We start from the raw sequence: 17,188 nt of genomic DNA, 5'->3' as shown, positions 1-17,188 counted from the left end.
AAATATAAACTAATGTCTTCATACAAGAAAAATCAATCGCTCGATACCAAGTAAAATCAATAATTTATTCAACAGTTTTCCATTTTTTAAAAAATAAATTAATGAAATACATAAATAAACAAACAACCAACATTAAAGATAATGACCAGCAAGATCAAAGGCATTTAGACAGCAAGAACCAAATGAACCAGCCATTTGGTTTTCAGCAGCTAACAATAGTTAACAACGATTTCGCCAATACCACCGAAAAAGAACAATCATGGTATCTTATGCATGTGATCATCTATATATTGCTTTGGTAAACTAAAGATAATCTACACTATAATGACTAAACACTATTATTTTTCTTCAAGTATGAACGTTCCTCCTTTATCGCTAGGCAGTTACATTGTTCGTCCGGTTACGTTTGCGTTACATCGGCACCGACCCTGTTTTTTTTTGCGTTACGCAAAACCCTTCACCCGTCTTTAAAGCCGCAGTACATTCTTTACCTGTAAAATCCTACCATGAAACATTTACATACATTAATTATTCATTATAGGACACAGCTGAGGAAATCGTTTTAGCTTTCACAACTATGACAATCTTTGATGTGTAAATAAAGTTACAATCCACTACAGTACATATGTAACTTCTAGCACAACAATGGTGGAATTCATGTATTACATGTACTATATGTGAGTAGTGGTTACATTTTTATTGTTATGGTTTATTTTTTCGTTAGTCGAGGTTTGCCCTGAACTAAGCTGTGTTTCTAAGCCCTTCTAATTATAAGTGAAACGTGAAGTTTGTCAGTAAAGGCTAACATTATGCTACAACACACGGAAGAGGTTTTAATAAAAGAACGTGTAACTGGTAGTTGGAGGTGATTTCGTTTTTTTTCTTTCCGAGCTGGATCGTTCCTATCATGCGGTACGCACAGGTTAAAAGAAACTGATGATCGCTGATTTCAAAATGTAAACAATTTTTTTTCTAGTAAACATTTTCATTGGGAATGTTGCTTTAGTTTATAATCAGTTCTAGTTTTTGATGTGGCCTCATTAATCTACTCTTCTTTTTTGTAAAGTCCCTTTAAATTAAAGCTATGGTTGACATCATCATGCAGGAAGTGACAACATTTCGGTGATAAAACAAAAATGTAAGCATGTACGGAAATTAAATTTTCTTTCTTTTCTGTTTTTTTTTTTTTTTTGGTTAGTTGATTTGTCGCTTTATTACGTTTTAGCAACATTTTAACAATGTAACTATTAAAAAAAAAAAAAAAAAAAAAAAAAAAAACTACCCATGAAAACTAACCACACTATTGAAAAAATTTTTTTTTTGAAAATTAGGTTTTGCAAGAAAATACTGTTCCTACTTATAATATTTCACGCTTAACTGCATTTTAATACATGTTTAATTTGACGTTTAATTCAGTTTAATCAAAGTTACTTGCATATTTATTTTTTGTGAAATTTACTAGCGAATTTTAAAATGAAAAAATACAAGTATTAAAGTTTTTCGGTCTATGTTGGAATTCGTTTCGGGATTTTAGCAAACAAATGCGAAGGGGAGCGCGAATCTATTGCAATATTTCATGTTTCCATGCAAAACCAAAGAAAAACAAATACTGTGAGCGAACGTGAAGCTTTGAAATATGCATTTTTCAAAACTCCGTTGAAAACGTCCGTATCGTCCCGTAACCTATTTCCTGATTTTTTGACGTTGCGTAAATCGCGAAGTTAGGAACGTTAGGAATTCGTACAGAACATATTTCATATCCTTTTACAAAAATGCAATCATGCGTTTTTAAGAAAGTTCAGACGTACTGCATAATAAGAACGACCCGCCTGCTGCGTTCCCGTCCCTGAAGTTCACGCAAAAAAAAAAAAAAAAACTCCATAAACGTCCATAATATCACAATCAACAGCGAGCCCAGACCACAAGTGCTCTTAGTTGTCCAATAAACGGGCGTATAGCGTTCCCCGAAACTTGCCCGGATGCAGAATGGTACGATGCGAATGAAGCACGTGCTCAGAATTAGCGGCACGGTGAGCTTTCTCCGCTTAGACGATTTCACAGAACAGATTAAAACGCGTCAATGCGAATATACAGTATATAGCACCTAAGTGAAAAAGGAAAGACGGGGGAGGGAAAATACACTCCCTAATCCTCGTGGTGTTTTAAGATTCTTACACTTCTAACACAGTCAGATCACGACCAAGTCCGACACAGCAGCTCGATTGTTAAAACAAATATCACAAATATCAGGCCCACGTCACCTCCGTGGATTCGATGGCCAGCATTGATTGGACATTGTGCTTCAAACAGAATGCTCATTCGGAGGGGCCTGTTTCATCTTAGCAAAATAGGAAAAAAAAGGAAAAATAAGAGCTTTAAGAATAAAAGAAGAGGGTACGGGCTCAAGCAACGGCGGGGGACGTGCTCCAGATACACCAGCGCCACCGAGAGTGATGTTTATTCAGCACCACATCCTCCTTCTCTCTCTCCTTCTTCACCCGCTGATAGTGATCTTCCTCTTTCAGATACCAGACCGGAGGCCAGCGGTGCTTCTCGAAATATTCCTGGTTTTCTGCTCACATTACAACACAAGCCCAGAATGGTTTCGAGGGTGAGCGATAGAGCGCATAAAGCAAAAATGTAACATAAAAGGAACGGCCTAAAATTGTAAAGAATAACATCACAGCAGGCTTCATTTAATATAAAAGCAAAACGATAAAACATCCATACAGGAAATGACCATTAGTTCGGAGTGAAATAAAAATAATACTATTTAAATATTATTTTATTTCAGACAGTTTCTTAGGAAGCTTTTCTCATTAATTTGACTTAGTATTAAAATAAGTAAATAAGTGGTATTTTAATATATTGAAATTACAATAAAATATTAAATGAAAAAAACATGAAAACAAAACAAAATTAATAATGTTGAAGAAAATGGATATTTTTGGCGAACAATAACCAATTTGGTTCCATTAGTTAACATTAACTAACAACAAGCAGTACATTTAAAACATTTATTTATTAAGCTTTTTTTTATTTTAGTAAATAAAAATACAACGTTAATTCATGTTAATATTAGCAGTGATATTAACAAGCCCATTATTTTTTTAATATTACCATTATTTAACTTTATTAAATACTTAATTATTCAAGTTTTGATTGTAATAATAAATCTTGAAATGAACATTTAAATTTACAATTGAAATTAAAACTAAGATTAATAAATCTTAATAAATCTTAATATTTTTAAATGGTTACTTTTTAGTTTATATGGAGCGTACTGTATTATTTTTTCTTTTTAAAGATTATATTAAATTTTGATTGCTATAATATATATATATATATATATATATATATATATATATATATATATATATATATATACATACATATATTAATAATTATTTAATAATATATATATATATATATATATATATATATATATATATATATACATTATTGCAATCAAAATTGAATGTAATCTTTAAAAAAGAAAAAATAATACAGTACGCTTCCATATAAACTAAAAAGTAACCAACCATATACACATAATATTATTAGATACATATTATATTATTAATACATTTTATGTAGTTTTTTTTTTAACTTATATTTGTTTTTTTCTATTAAAATGAATAACTAACAGCATATGGATTTGGTGAATTTCATTCTCTTCAAAAGGACATTCTTAAAGCCTCATAGCTACTTAATAAAGCAAAGTTAAAAGTTACTGCAGATGCTTTAAAGCATGCCGTTTCAATGGTGACGTGTCTTTGCATCCGTCTCATGATTATTCAGGAAATGCTCTTACCTGCTGATTTGGACTTGATCTCTTTACGGTAATTGGCACATATCCTGTTGTAATGGGTGCAGATGTGGTGTAAACACCAGGCAGCGAGTTGATTAGCATTATGGAACTGTCATCAAAACAAAGGAATAAAAAACAAGACGTTAACGTTTGTATGTATTTAGTCTAAATAATGGAATATGATCACTGTAAACAAAGGCTGCCATCTTGTAATCTGAAATGATATATTATTTCACTATGATTTCTCATAGCAGCTGTCAAATCTTTGAAGGCAAACATAATTGAAATGGCACCTTCATATACGGACTTGGTTGCTTCAAGAAAACCAACATTGCAATAGCTTTATTGTAAGTAGCTTTGTATGAAGGCATCAGATAAATGGCGTATTTTATAGATTTGTTGTGTCATCTGTTATTTTCAATATTGCATATTAATATTCTGTATTCCAGTGATACAGAATGCCAGATGGCTGTTTAATACCTGCTTTATTTTTCATCCTTAAAGCAATGGCTAATTTTATTATATATATACTGGATGTTTACAGGAAACATCCTGTGTTTTTAAATGCTGTTAAATTACAGTTTCAATCATTGAGCCTGGTTCTGTATGTTTACAGTGCTCTAATATTTCCAGTCATATGTTTAAAAAAAATATATACATGTAATTGTAAAAATAACACACACACTAAATACTGAGACTATGTATCTAATTAATATACAATGATTACCTATTAAAAAAATAATAATTATCACAATTATTGTAATGTCTGTTTTTATTTCATGAGGCTATATTTGGAGCATGAACATGCACTCATCTTCCTGCAAAACTTTCTCAGTTACCAATCCCAAATAAATATATAAAAAAAGGCTTACTAATTTTGCCATTAGTCATCAGAGTTGAAAAAAAAAGTTTATTCGATTTTTCATATTGGATTTAACGTCATTGACAGTACTCAGCAAAAGAAATGCCATTAAACAAATATTATTACAATATATTTCCTTTGATTTAATTTCTTTGAAAAATCTCCTTTTCAAGCAGGACCTGGCCAAGAGGACAGCAATAAATAATATAAATATTACAAATTTGGAAATTGGTTTTAGTAGAGAGAGTTTTAGCGTTTGTGTCGATTAATCGCCACTCACCGCATCAAACCTACGTGATGAAATAGCACTAATGTTTGCATTACTATATTAGCACTAATATTTCCATTTACACGTTTATCTAGCACTTTTATACGCAATCAATTGTCCACTTTAATAAGAAAGATTTACCTGAGCAAGCTCTAGATAGGTGAGTACCTCTCCATCGATGTCTTGTCCATCTTTAGATGCTTTTACTAACTCGCTCACAGCGTATTGCTCTGAGGAGAGAAAACATTTGAGAAACTTTGCAACTTGAGAAAACACGTGCAAATAGAAAAAGCACCAGCAAACTCAGAAAACACCTTCATCAGTTTGACAGCAAGTGCTGCAAATGTATTTATTGTTATGTTGTGTCATCTTTTCTAAAATCTTTGTAAAAAATTATATTATGATTATTTTTTATTAATACATTTTAATTAATACATTTTTCAATCATTACATTTTTATTAATTTAATTTAATTTAATTTAATTTAATTTAATTTAATTTAATTCTAGTAGGAGAGGGTTCCCAGAATAAAACAAATTCAACAGTTTTGAAGTAGAAAGACCGAAATAGTATCTCCTACTTTTATTTACTTCTGAATAATGTTTCACGATGCTTTTCTACTTTTGCGGGCTGTAAATAAACCGATGCACAAAAAAAGAAAACATCTTTTCCTCTGGGGCGGTGCAGGTTACGCAAAAGCCGAGGTAAATAGCTGCATCTGGAGTCACAGATAAATTTCAGCCTGTCACCACCACGTCATTAGATGACGTCCGCCGGACAGATTGTAGTGTGTGCCACACAAAGCTCCAACGAGACGTTCTCTTTTATTTGGCACCTTGACATCGCTCGTTGCTAAGCAACACAGAATGAAAGGGCTAAAAGGCCTGTTTGCTTTAGATCCGAGGTGGCCGAGGGGCTCTGCCCTGTGCTTGAGGAACGCGCGTGTTGTTTTGTGTGTCATTCGGAACTTGTGGCAGAGAGCTCACCTGTCAGGGCGATGAGCCGTGGAAGGCACAGTCTGTTGGCCAGGGCGATTAGCTCCATTGGGTCCAGGTCTGCCATGGGCGACAGCTGATTGGTGTAGAGATACTCCAGCACTGCCTGCATGCATACCCTGCTGGTGTTGGGGAATGAGACCTGGCAACACACGTGTATGTACGTCATTATTCTTCAAACAATCAATTTTGTCAATTCCATCTGGTGCCGCTAAGTCAGCGTGAAATAGCGTTTACAAGCCATTTACTTCTGAAATGTGACGATTCTGCGGGGAAATAGGAAATCGTTGGGATAAAATGTAGAACAAGGCGATTGATTTCACGGGCGCCTCTATATGACAGGTTATTGGGAGAGGTTGAAAAATAAGAGGACTGTGAGCTCTATCAACAAGGAAAGTCGGTTAAGAAGCAGAGCAAGTTATATGTTGCACAAAAAAAAAAAAAAAAAAAAAAAAAAAACTGTTGCAACCTGCTGCTGTCACCCCAAAGTCAGTCTAAACCAATTTGTCAGGTTGATATAGTCAGACAGTTTTTCTTCATTAAAACCAGTTTAATTACAATTACCAGTCAAAAGTTGAATAATAATAATAATTATAATAATAACAATGATAAAAGCTGTATTAATTTGATTAAAAATACGGTAAAACACTAAGTGACAAAATAAAATATTTATAATATAAAAAAATGTTGTATTTCAAATAAATGCTGATCAATAAACTTTCCATTCATAAAAAAACTATCATGGTTTCCACATAAATTTTAACCAGCTGTTTTCTAACTGTTTTCAGCAATGCTAATATTCAAATTATTTCTGAAGAATCATGTGACTCTGAAGACTGAAGTAATAGCTGCTGAAAATTCAGCTTTACATCACAATAAATCTAATTTTAAAATATATCTGAATAGAAAATAATTGAAAATTCTAAAGATATTTATATATATATATATATATATATATATATATATATATATATATATATATATATATATATATATATATATATATATATATATATATATATATATATATATATATATTGTGTATTTAGTAGAATCTGGTCAGCTGTTGTTTGGAGACAGGACTATTCTGTCTTTAATCTCTATGAAACTGATGGCCGGCTCACCAGCAGTCCAGCATTACTAAGCACATTTGGACAGCGCACGCAGATAGATGCTGCTACGTAACTCATTACATAATACTCTTCAAGGGCAAGCACGGTAGATTGCTGTGTTTTGCCGGGGTAGTCTAACCACTCCAAAAGGCAGTGCAAAGAAAAAGAGGCATGCTCTCACGGAATTAAGCAAGCACTGTGGACTTAAGCCTGAAAGTAGGACACTGTCTAAAATATAGCTGTCCTAATTGTTACACTGGCATGAAATGTCAGAGCACTAAGGCAAAAAACAAAACAAAAACGGCCATCAAGTACTGAGTCCCTTGTGCCAAGATTAACCGTAGAGGAAAACAGATCACTGTCTCTGAATGACGTCTGCTTTTCCTCCTTAGGGAGGAAACTTGGTCTGCTTTATTCCACCTGTTAAAGGGGAAATTAATGAACAGTGCCACAGATGAAAGCATCTATTTGGACAGTGGAAACAGGATTAAGTGTGCATGTGGCAGCTGTGGAACGAGCAAAAGGCATAATGCTAGCTTCAAACAGCAAAAAGTGCCTGTATCGACTGTGCATCTCAGCTTATTATGAATTATGCATGTAAATTGCTATAAATGGAAAAGTATATGAGGCTAACTATACTATAAAGTTATTATTTATACATTAATAAAAATGATTACAAAGACAAAAACTAGAAAAATATTTTTAAATACTGTTAAAAAGTAATTAAAAAAAAGCTCCCACATTTCCAAATGAAAAAAAAGTATTGAATGAATAATTACAACTAAACTGAAATTAAAAATCAATGCAAAACAAAATGCCAGTGAATGACAGCAAAATGGCATTCAAAAAGTAATAACCCTACTATATTGTGAATATAAGTGTAAGACGAACACCATGCACTCCAAAAAGGTCATGAGAACTGACAGATCGTCCATCACTGCAGAAATAGATTTTCAAAACGTCACTTAGAAACACCAGAATGGCACTATTTTAGTTATTCAAGAATTTGATGCAATTTGTTGGCAAGCCAGTTTCTGTAAAATGTGTCAGTGCGCATCTATTTGAGTATGTAAGCGCATGTAAATGTCTGAGCAGTGTGACCTTGTACCATCTGCTTGAGAACTGGCAGACTCATTAATGCTTAGGACGAAATAAAGATGTTCTGTAGACTTGTCAGTGCCCTAACTGGAGCTCATTAAACATTGTTTTCACACTCACCTCGTCATTTGCACTCTCCATGAAAGAGCCCCCAAATAAGGCAGCCATCCAGTCACAGCTAGAGATTAGCAGTGGTTTGTGGGCGTTAATGGTGCCATCATCTAACCTGAACACCACATCTGCAAAGAGAGTCCAAAACACCATGAGAAACTGCATTTTACAAGGGCAACTAGCATGTTTCAAGAAGCTTTTTGCAGCAAATGACTCGTCAAAAATAATATTTCTCATTCAAAGATAAAAAAAACTAATCTTGGTTCCTCAATACCTGTGAAGTTATTCTTGGCGAGACACTCTTTGATTCGGTTGGCCTTTCTCACATGGAACGCTTTTGTGATCTCTTGATTCATGAAGCCCTCATTGTTCATGATGTTCTCCACCATCATCCTAAGATCAAACACTTCTAGGATCTCTGCGATCTGGGCGATCTTCATCAGGTCCTTCTCCTTCTCATCCAGCTCACCAGTGTAGAGGAAGCGTAGGACAGCGCTGAATGGTCCATGGTGGATGGAATGATCCATCTTGACGACAGTCATAAGAGCTGGTGCACCTGTGACCAGATTGATTACACTCTCTTTGTGGATGCTGTGGAAGGCCTTGCTCCAAGAGGCCAGGGACAGCTTTGTGCGCCGGTGCATCCCACTGAACGTCATCATCTTCAGGGTTCCGTCACTCTTGGATGCCCTGAGCGAGCAAGGAGAAAGATTGGGGAGGACTGTGACGTCCTCTTCTGTGTCCAGGCTTAGCGTGCGCATTAGCTGATCCCGACCATGACGCTCAGTTACCACTAAGCACTGGGACTCATCTGAGAAGTCCATCTGAAAGAGGTCGAAGAATTTGGAGGATGAGGTAGACAGGTAGATCCTGTGGGCAAACAAGTGGATGTGTTCCTGAATGATGAACATAACATCAGCACACAGGGGGCTCTCAAGAAGCTGCTTCGGGCCATCCCGGTTTTTGGCTGGGCATTCAGGGATCTTAATAAGTGGTGGAGGGGCTTTGGGTGGTAAAAATGGTGCCTGCAACAGCGGCTTTTGGACCTTCCTCAGGTGGGACTTCCAGAATTGTAGGTGGCGTCTGGAAATGAGGGCTGCTCGGATGGCATTATCAAAGATATCCTTAATGCCAAACTGATCGAAAACGCTTGTCTCGTAGTATGGTATGCCGAGCTCTTTGGCGACCTCCCTTCCACTCTCTGGAGGCAAAATATCTCCAGGTTTAATGGGCCTGTGAGAGACAAATAAATACAATCAGAAATGAGCGTATGTGAGTTCCTTAACAGTTTTTGCTTGGGAATTGTCAAAGAATATCCAAGTTCTAACTTATTGGATTTAGAAGAACAGGGGCATTAGTTACCAGTACCTTGATAATGGTCGCCTAGCTCGATTGACTGCCTCCAGGTCAGCGTAGCGCAAGTCCAGCTGGCAACCGACCAAGATGACAGGTGTGCGAGGACAGAAGTGCTTGATCTCGAGGTACCACATGGTTTTAACATGGTGTAGGGAGTTGGGGTTGGCGATGGAAAAGCAGAGAACCACGACGTCAGACCTTCGAAAGTAAAAGTAAATCGAGTAACCGTCCATTGAAAACTCATCTGTTTAACAACACAGGGCAAGACACCACATAACACGCATGCTAACGGGATTTTAAGCCAAGAGTGTCAAATGTGGCAGGTGCCAAGCGGTATCCGTAGCAAACCCACAGTCCTTCAGTGTTTGGTGGTCATGCAAAACCTGCGATCTCAATGCCAGCCTGACATTGACCTGTTGACAGCGCGCAAAAAGATTGCCTTTACTTTACACGAGTCCGATGCCGTAGACCAAACTCCTTTGGCAATGCTTTTTTGTTTGGCTGCCTCTGTGAGGACTAGAACGAACATGATCAACAAAACAGACGAAACAAAAGCACAAAAAGGATGACATGCAGACATTCTGGCGCACTGCTGGCATACCTTCCTGTAGCAAGATTAGTACAAAGTCTATCCTGGGAAGGGGGTCAACACCCGTCACCACACGAGTAAGTAAATCATGTATGATCACCCGTTTGCTGCCATCGTCCACAAAAGGAATCGTGCATTTCTTGCTGACTGGGCAAGCAAAGGTCTCAGCTACCACACCACACAGTTGGCAATGCAGAAAATTATGGAGATGCTAGCAGGCTTCAGGACTTACAGTGTCTCTCTTATGTTTCACGGGCTTGCATAAAGATCATAGGAGCCCTAAAAACAAAAAAGAGGCACAGAACAATGCTACTGTACATGATAATTGCCTTTGTAGTCAACAACAGTTCAGGGAAATCTATCTAAAGGAGAGCAACATTACAGCCAGAGTCTATAATAACAATATAAGCCCAAAGGTACAGTGAAACAGAGTTTGATATCAATCAGCTTTTAAAGCTAAATATATGCTTTGATATGGCACTGCATGGTACCGATAATTGCTAGGCTAAAACCTATCCTGTCCTCAGTAATGGTTTGCTGAAAACTAAACATCTCTGGTCAAAATGGCAAGGGCTCTTGGCAGATCACCCTAGAGCTCTGTAAAAAAGCCTGTTTGATGTTAAGCCAGAATCAATGCACTTCTGGTAAAACATGTAGCATTTATTTGGGCTTCAGAATCTCTTGAAAAGTCAGCGTGGTTGCAATTGCTCTCTCAGTAACTCAACAATACCTCCCCCAACCTGAATAAATGAGAGCAAATCAGCATATAAACAGCAATTATCTTTATTAACCTTACATCAATCCAGGGAGTAGAAAACTCAACATGTCATTAATTAGCAATTAAACAAAACACACAATCAGAAGGAGTCATTTGTAAAACTGCTACATCCATGCAAAAACATCTTTGTCTCCTTTAGGTAAACTCACATAGACCGATTGCAGAGAAGGTTGTATTTTTTCAATGTCAACAATGTCAGCTAATCACCCAGATTTATGACTTTTGTTTTGCGGAGCTATTTCTTCTCATTCATCACTAAATGAACCAGTCACTTTCAGCAAGGGCTGGGAGATATGTGAGTATGTTTAAGTGATAGAGGTGTTGCTATTGTGTTTCTATTAGACTGCTCGAAAATATGTGTTTTACTATCCCAAACAAGCCAAGATTAGAAAAAGCTTGTTAATCGGGGTGGGGGGGGTTGGGTTAGGACACTTCCAGCAGACTAGTCGCATATTTGGTTTGGACACTAAACTGTGGATGAGACACTCTTAGCCTATGCTCATAGAGCAGAACGCAAACTTCATGCTCTTCTATTTGGTAAGTACAGGTCCATAGAGGCACAGTGCTTTAGAATCTCGTTTCTGTACAATTATGGGTTACTTAAAGGCAATATAGTACACCAGTCACACATCGAAGCCCTGAGAAAGACGGCTAGCGAACATCTAGAGGTCATTCTTTGAATCTGAGCCAAGCTTTATGACTCCAGACCTCAGTGCACTGGTTTTATTTTTAGGACGCAATAAAGCAGGGAGGACTAAAAATATAATTCTATTGAACAAGACTGGCCCAAAGTCAAGGAGCAAGTCAGGTGTACAGTATCTGATTGAAACAGTCTGGTGCATCTGGATCGGGACTGGTCTAGCGCTAAATCACAGAATATTCTCTCATGTAGGGTAAATATGCAGACAACCCTTCTTTAAGTTTCTAAAATCTTCTTTCAGACTGTCAGAGGGAAGAATTAGGTCATACTTATGCCTTTAAACACCATCTGTTAAGCAACTCCAAAAGGACACTGGAGGAATATAATTTTGTCTAACAGAGATTCTTGGAATGTGTCACATTTCCCTCCCTTGCTAGAGCGAATCATGAACATGAATTTGGGTTCTAACAATCCATTTAGCTCTGGATCACTGATGACTAAATTACCTTTGACATGACAAAAACATTGCTGTATAACAAGCCATGAGCAATATTCTTCTGATATTGTTTCTGGCCACATTAAGTAAACATAATCATCAGCTGATGCTCTTTTTTTATGGTGCATTTTGGAAATGTTTAATTAATTTGCTATACACTACTAGTAAAGTCTAGCCTAGGTTTGTACCATTATAATTCAAGATGTTTCTACCATCAGATTCTAATAATTACAAAAATATTCTTAAAATAAAAAGTGATTTGGGTTTGACATATTATGCATGACTGATAACACCAAACAAACTCTTTCTGTAAAACTGGCCAGTAAATGTTTTATTAACAGATAAATACAAAATGACCTTGAATGAAGCAGCAACAATACGAACATGAATGCTGCATGCAGTGCATTCTAAATTACTTGTAAAATACATCATTGAACATAACATAATTGACGTTAATTATGTTACCGCCAGTACAAACTCATACCAAAATGAGAATGTTTTGTTTATCCTGCATTAAAACGTCAGAAAAGAAAGCATAAAAGCAGTGAGTGTGTGATGAGCGCAAAGAAAGACCTCATTAACCGAGTGCTTGACAAAAAACGGCCATGAGTTAACATAACAGTGTTCAGCTGTCATGTTCGGCCCGCATTCAGTTGCAAATAGCTCAGTGTCTGATGTCAGAGCAAATGATGAAAGCATCTGATGGCAGGATGCTTCCTGTCTTTCTGTTCAGTAAAGTGGTGGCATTTGTGAACTGAAGAAGCAATTAAGATTTTCTCCGGTAATTTGTTAAGATATTATCCAGACAGCAATGTTAAAATTTCTCATGCATACCCTTGTATTTATGTTATTTTCAACGGCGTAGTTTACCGTAGGGTCACACTGATTGCCATAATAAATAAATGCACATAACTAACCCTAATGCAATGCATTTCACTTGAAAAGGAATTAAAGGCACAGTTCACACAAAAAATATGATTAGACAAATGTATTTTTGAGGAACACAAAAGAAGACGTTTAGAGTAATGTTCACACTCCTCTTTTCTATGCAATGAAAGTGAATGGTGACCAATAAAAGTATCATAAAACGTAAGTTTTTCAAATGAACATATTACAGTTAGTAAGTTGTGATTAGTCATGTGACACATAAGAAGGGTCTGTGTACTTTGTGTTCAATTAATAAATAAAAAAATATTTTATTATTTATTATTTGGTGAAAGTTATTTTGTTGCACAGCACTAAAAATGACTGATGTTGGTACATCTTTGGTTGAAAGGAACATTTTTGTCGGCCCACGTTTGATAAATGAACTGAATTTTAATTAATAAACAAATAAATTCAACGTATCTATCAATTTCATACCTTTGAACGGAAAAAATTAAACAAATTAATATTCTTTATGATATTTGTTATGCTTTCAATTTTAAATTAAAATTTATTTCAGGTTTATTGTACAGCGTTTTTCGTGGTACAAATAGTTGCAAAGCAGCTTTAAAAGAAAATTAGGTTTCTACAATATATTTAGCGGTGCCTTAATGAATAAAAAATAAATAAACACAATGTACATGGAACATTTGCTCTATTGATATTTTTGCATTTAGGTTTTTTTTCACCTCTGGTCAGCATTTACTTCCATTATGTGGAAAAGAGCAGCTTGAACGTTCTGTTTTACAATTTTCTTTTTAAGTTCCCTGGAAGAAAGTCCTGGGTTTCAAACGACAGGGGTTAAATTAATAACCAAATTTTCGCTTTTGGGGCCTACTATTGTTTTAAGCTTGCACCACTATTACACGCAAATTGCGAATCAAACCCAATCTGTTCGTACCTCCCGTAGGCGAAGCGTCTGTCTTTGTGATGGTCTCCAAAGGTGTCCCATAGCCGGAGGGATACGCTTACGTCATCCACGACGTCTCTGGAACGCTCTAAGACCTGTGAGGAGTCATAGCATTAATTCGGCTTTTAAAGCAGCACCTCTGCCCCGGAGCAAAGGAGACCACAGGCGCATTTGATCTTTTTCTGTAATCTGTTTCCCTTCCGTCGGCTGAAATTTAGATGAATCCTGACGGAAACAAATCTGGGTACCACATGCTCATTATCTCCAGCCTTGGGCCTGACGTGATGCCGTGATAACAGCAAGGTAAATTTAACTGAGGGAAGGTTTACCTCTTGACAGACTCTGTACTGGTCGATGGCCCAGACGGTGGGTACATGGGTGGCCAACAGCTGGTACTGGGTCAGGGTAGTGTTGCAAGCCCGGGCACAAATAAGGCGAGTCTTCCCCACGGCATTGTCTCCAACAACAACACACTTGATGGTCTCTACGTTGGGTCTTTCGTAGTCCATATTCAACTCGAGTACCCTACAACAAAAGGAATTATTGTACGAGAATTCGTAACGGTGCACACGCATACTGACCAAAGGAGGGATTTCATTTCAGACCTATTAAATCAGAGGCTGCACGGAGCGCTGACCTTGCTGTGGGTCAATGAGACCTCAATATAATACGGGACTTCTTGTTTTCACGTTCCTAAAATAGTTGCCCTATATTATAGCCACATCTTGTTCCTGCTGAGCTGGACAAAACCCAACCCATATGACTTTCTTGTCAGATGCAGTGTACATGACTACCAAATAAATAATAATAATAATAGTAATACAATAAATAAATAATAAAGATGCTTGTCATTTTTAACATTTATTCGTTTAACAGTTCTGGGCATCTAATACAATCATAGAATTATACCACCAACTATCAAAAAGGTCATCGGTGTGATTTTATTGCCTAATATTAAAAACGTGGAATAATTTGTCAGGTCTTAACTCTTACGGAACATTTTATTACATAATACAGTATTACATTATGGACGTGGCCTTTAATCACTCCAATTAGTAAAACAACTGGAGAGACACAAATAAAGAGCATTATTGCAAAATGCAGCATCATCTTTAGTTTTCACCTTCACACCTTCGTTACCTCAGCTGGTTCTTTTTTTAAAGGTGAGGTGTAAAAAAAATTGAAAAATCATTTTAATGCACAGGACGACCTACATTTCTAAACCCGAAGAATTCAGTTTCAACATGATGTTAATCAGCACATGTCAGCTATATGTTTAAACACTGGAGTAAGGGAACCATTCATGCACCTCTATTCATAACATCTCTAGGCGCTCTGTAACCAACACACTCTTATCCACTCATTTTTTATGTTGAATCTCTTTATAATTTAAAGCCTAGGACATTGTAATCAAAGAATGAATTTTAGCTGGAATCAATTCAAATACTGAGCAACACACACACACACACACACACACACAAAACTCACTAAAATTGGAAACTTAATTGCTGTCTTAAATGATTTAAACCGAAGTGGTGCCAAGGTTGAGTGCACTTTTTTCCCAGCCACTTCCAATTACAGATGAATCCAAGTTGAAACAAAGTGGAAACTCATAAAATCGAGTAAAATTGAAAAGGTAAATACTTTAGGCGATGTCGTAACATGATTTTTATTTAATGCAGACAAATCTGAAGTGTCTGTTGCACAGTCATGCTAAATCAGAGATATGACGCTGCATAAGTCATATAATCAGGAATGTAAATATACATTTATGCATGCCTGCAAAACATTATTTCTAGCTCATCTGACACATAGTTGATGCATCTAATTCTTACACACGGTTGTTTCTTTATTTTTATTATCATTACTTTTATAAATATAAATAAAAAATCATTCAGATGCTGTCACAAGAAGCATAATTATGCGCTGAAAATGCAAAAAGCAAGGTATGAAATTCCAAAGCAATATTTTTTCATCACATATGTGATGCACTACTACTACTGCACGAATTGCAATTTTGCTAAATCATTTCACAATAAACCAAAATTGAAACATGCACGCATTAAAACGATACATCGTTATCTCTTTGTAAGAAGTTGATCAACTGTCCTACAAGGGTGCATGATGAATTACATAAGGACACCACCCAGAAAAAAAAAAAAAAAATCACACAGTGGACGCAAGCATACGTACCGTGTCTTTGTGATGTGTGTGTGTTTATTGTTGTCAGAAGTCAGTTCAGTATACAGTGACTGCAGCTTGCTGATGTTATGAAAGAACAAACGCTCGTCGCTAGCTGGGCAGACGCTGCAAAACCATCTCCCGACCGCCGCTACGTCCCCGTTCGCGAGCAAAAAAAAGTTAATTCCTATGTATCTGCAAGCGTACAGACCGATAAATGCGCGGGGATGGCGTGTCCTTCCCGGTCGCGAGGCTCTTTGAGAGAATCATCATCTGTCGCGAGTCAGATGCGGCTTCCATTGTGACGTCATAGAGCCGGTGCTATTAATAGCGCGCGCGTACGGTTTCATTCAGGAAAACAAGGTGCCTCATATGTGCCGTGAGCCAAAGAGGAGCATCGGCCAGCGTCTTATTTTCGAGTCGAACTCGAAGCAGAACGCCTTCATTTGAAATAAGGCGGCTCTTGAAGGTGTCTTAAGATTGACTTGTGAATGCGTAAGCGACAGTCACTGTCAAGGCTGGCAGCCATTTAAGATCTGGCTAATCTAATTCCGTGCAACAAGATGCTGTATGAAAAAGGTGCACGTTCATTTTTGTTACAAGCACAGTCGGACGAGCACGCTTAGATGCTAAATGACTGACATCTCTGCGGCGGTCTACATCGTTTTAATCCAAATAAGTAGATTACCATCGACTCATTTCCGATATTATCTTCTGCATATATCGGATGGGCGAAACACCCGAACGGCCGATTCGTTCCGTTTCATAACGGCACGGTCCCCGCCGTGCATCAAAACAGCCCCGACCTGTGAATCCAGAAGAACAGACTGTCCCGATTCTAGCAATTTCGCAGTCTTTTTTACTTGCTCGGAGAAACACAGCTCAAATTATGAATGAAACCAGGGCGGCGGAGCCAGACGCACATCAAGAGATACTTCAGGGCCCTGTCTCATGCCTATAAGCCCAGAGGATGTTTTGAATCATGCATGAAGTGTGTGATGTAGATATATTTATAACTGCTAGGAGCCTGATCCCTCGGTTCGCTGGAGGCAGTAAAT

The 17,188-nt window shown here is 36.9% G+C and overlaps 1 protein-coding gene across 2 annotated transcripts; it reads right to left on the bottom strand.

Annotated features, from left to right (window-relative positions):
• Positions 1-46: 46 nt before the first annotated feature.
• Positions 47-16,394, bottom strand: rhobtb1 (Rho related BTB domain containing 1). Of its 2 annotated transcripts, none has more exons than XM_043253623.1 (10): positions 16,143-16,394; positions 14,279-14,474; positions 13,941-14,044; positions 9,625-9,810; positions 8,531-9,489; positions 8,266-8,384; positions 5,927-6,077; positions 5,083-5,171; positions 3,815-3,920; positions 47-2,572 (listed from the first exon to the last, which is right to left on the bottom strand). In XM_043253623.1, the coding sequence occupies exons 2-10, from the start codon at positions 14,456-14,458 to the stop codon at positions 2,403-2,405; spliced, it is 2,064 nt and encodes a 687-aa protein (XP_043109558.1). In that variant the 5' UTR covers positions 14,459-14,474; positions 16,143-16,394; the 3' UTR covers positions 47-2,402. The 2 variants fall into 2 exon arrangements, with proteins under 2 accessions (XP_043109558.1, XP_043109559.1); XM_043253624.1 differs by lacking the exon at positions 16,143-16,394 and adding an exon at positions 10,434-10,480 and having other exon boundaries at positions 14,279-14,311.
• Positions 16,395-17,188: the final 794 nt, after the last annotated feature.

Source organism: Puntigrus tetrazona, chromosome 12 (genome assembly GCF_018831695.1).
Source record: "Puntigrus tetrazona isolate hp1 chromosome 12, ASM1883169v1, whole genome shotgun sequence".
Taxonomy (NCBI): Eukaryota; Metazoa; Chordata; class Actinopteri; order Cypriniformes; family Cyprinidae; genus Puntigrus; species Puntigrus tetrazona.
Note: the sequence above shows the minus strand (reverse complement) of the source record. Positions and strands in the feature narration are given on the sequence as shown.

Excerpts from the sequence above, each read along its gene's own strand:
- rhobtb1 (XM_043253623.1), bottom strand. The coding sequence starts at position 14,458 with ATGGACTACGAAAGACCCAACGTAGAGACCATCAAGTGTGTTGTTGTT. Across the intron at positions 5,172-5,926 it reads ACGGCTCATCGCCCTGACAG|AGCAATACGCTGTGAGCGAG; the intron begins GTGAGCTCTCTG and ends TTCTCTCCTCAG. Across the intron at positions 3,921-5,082 it reads CCTATCTAGAGCTTGCTCAG|TTCCATAATGCTAATCAACT; the intron begins GTAAATCTTTCT and ends TTTTGATGACAG.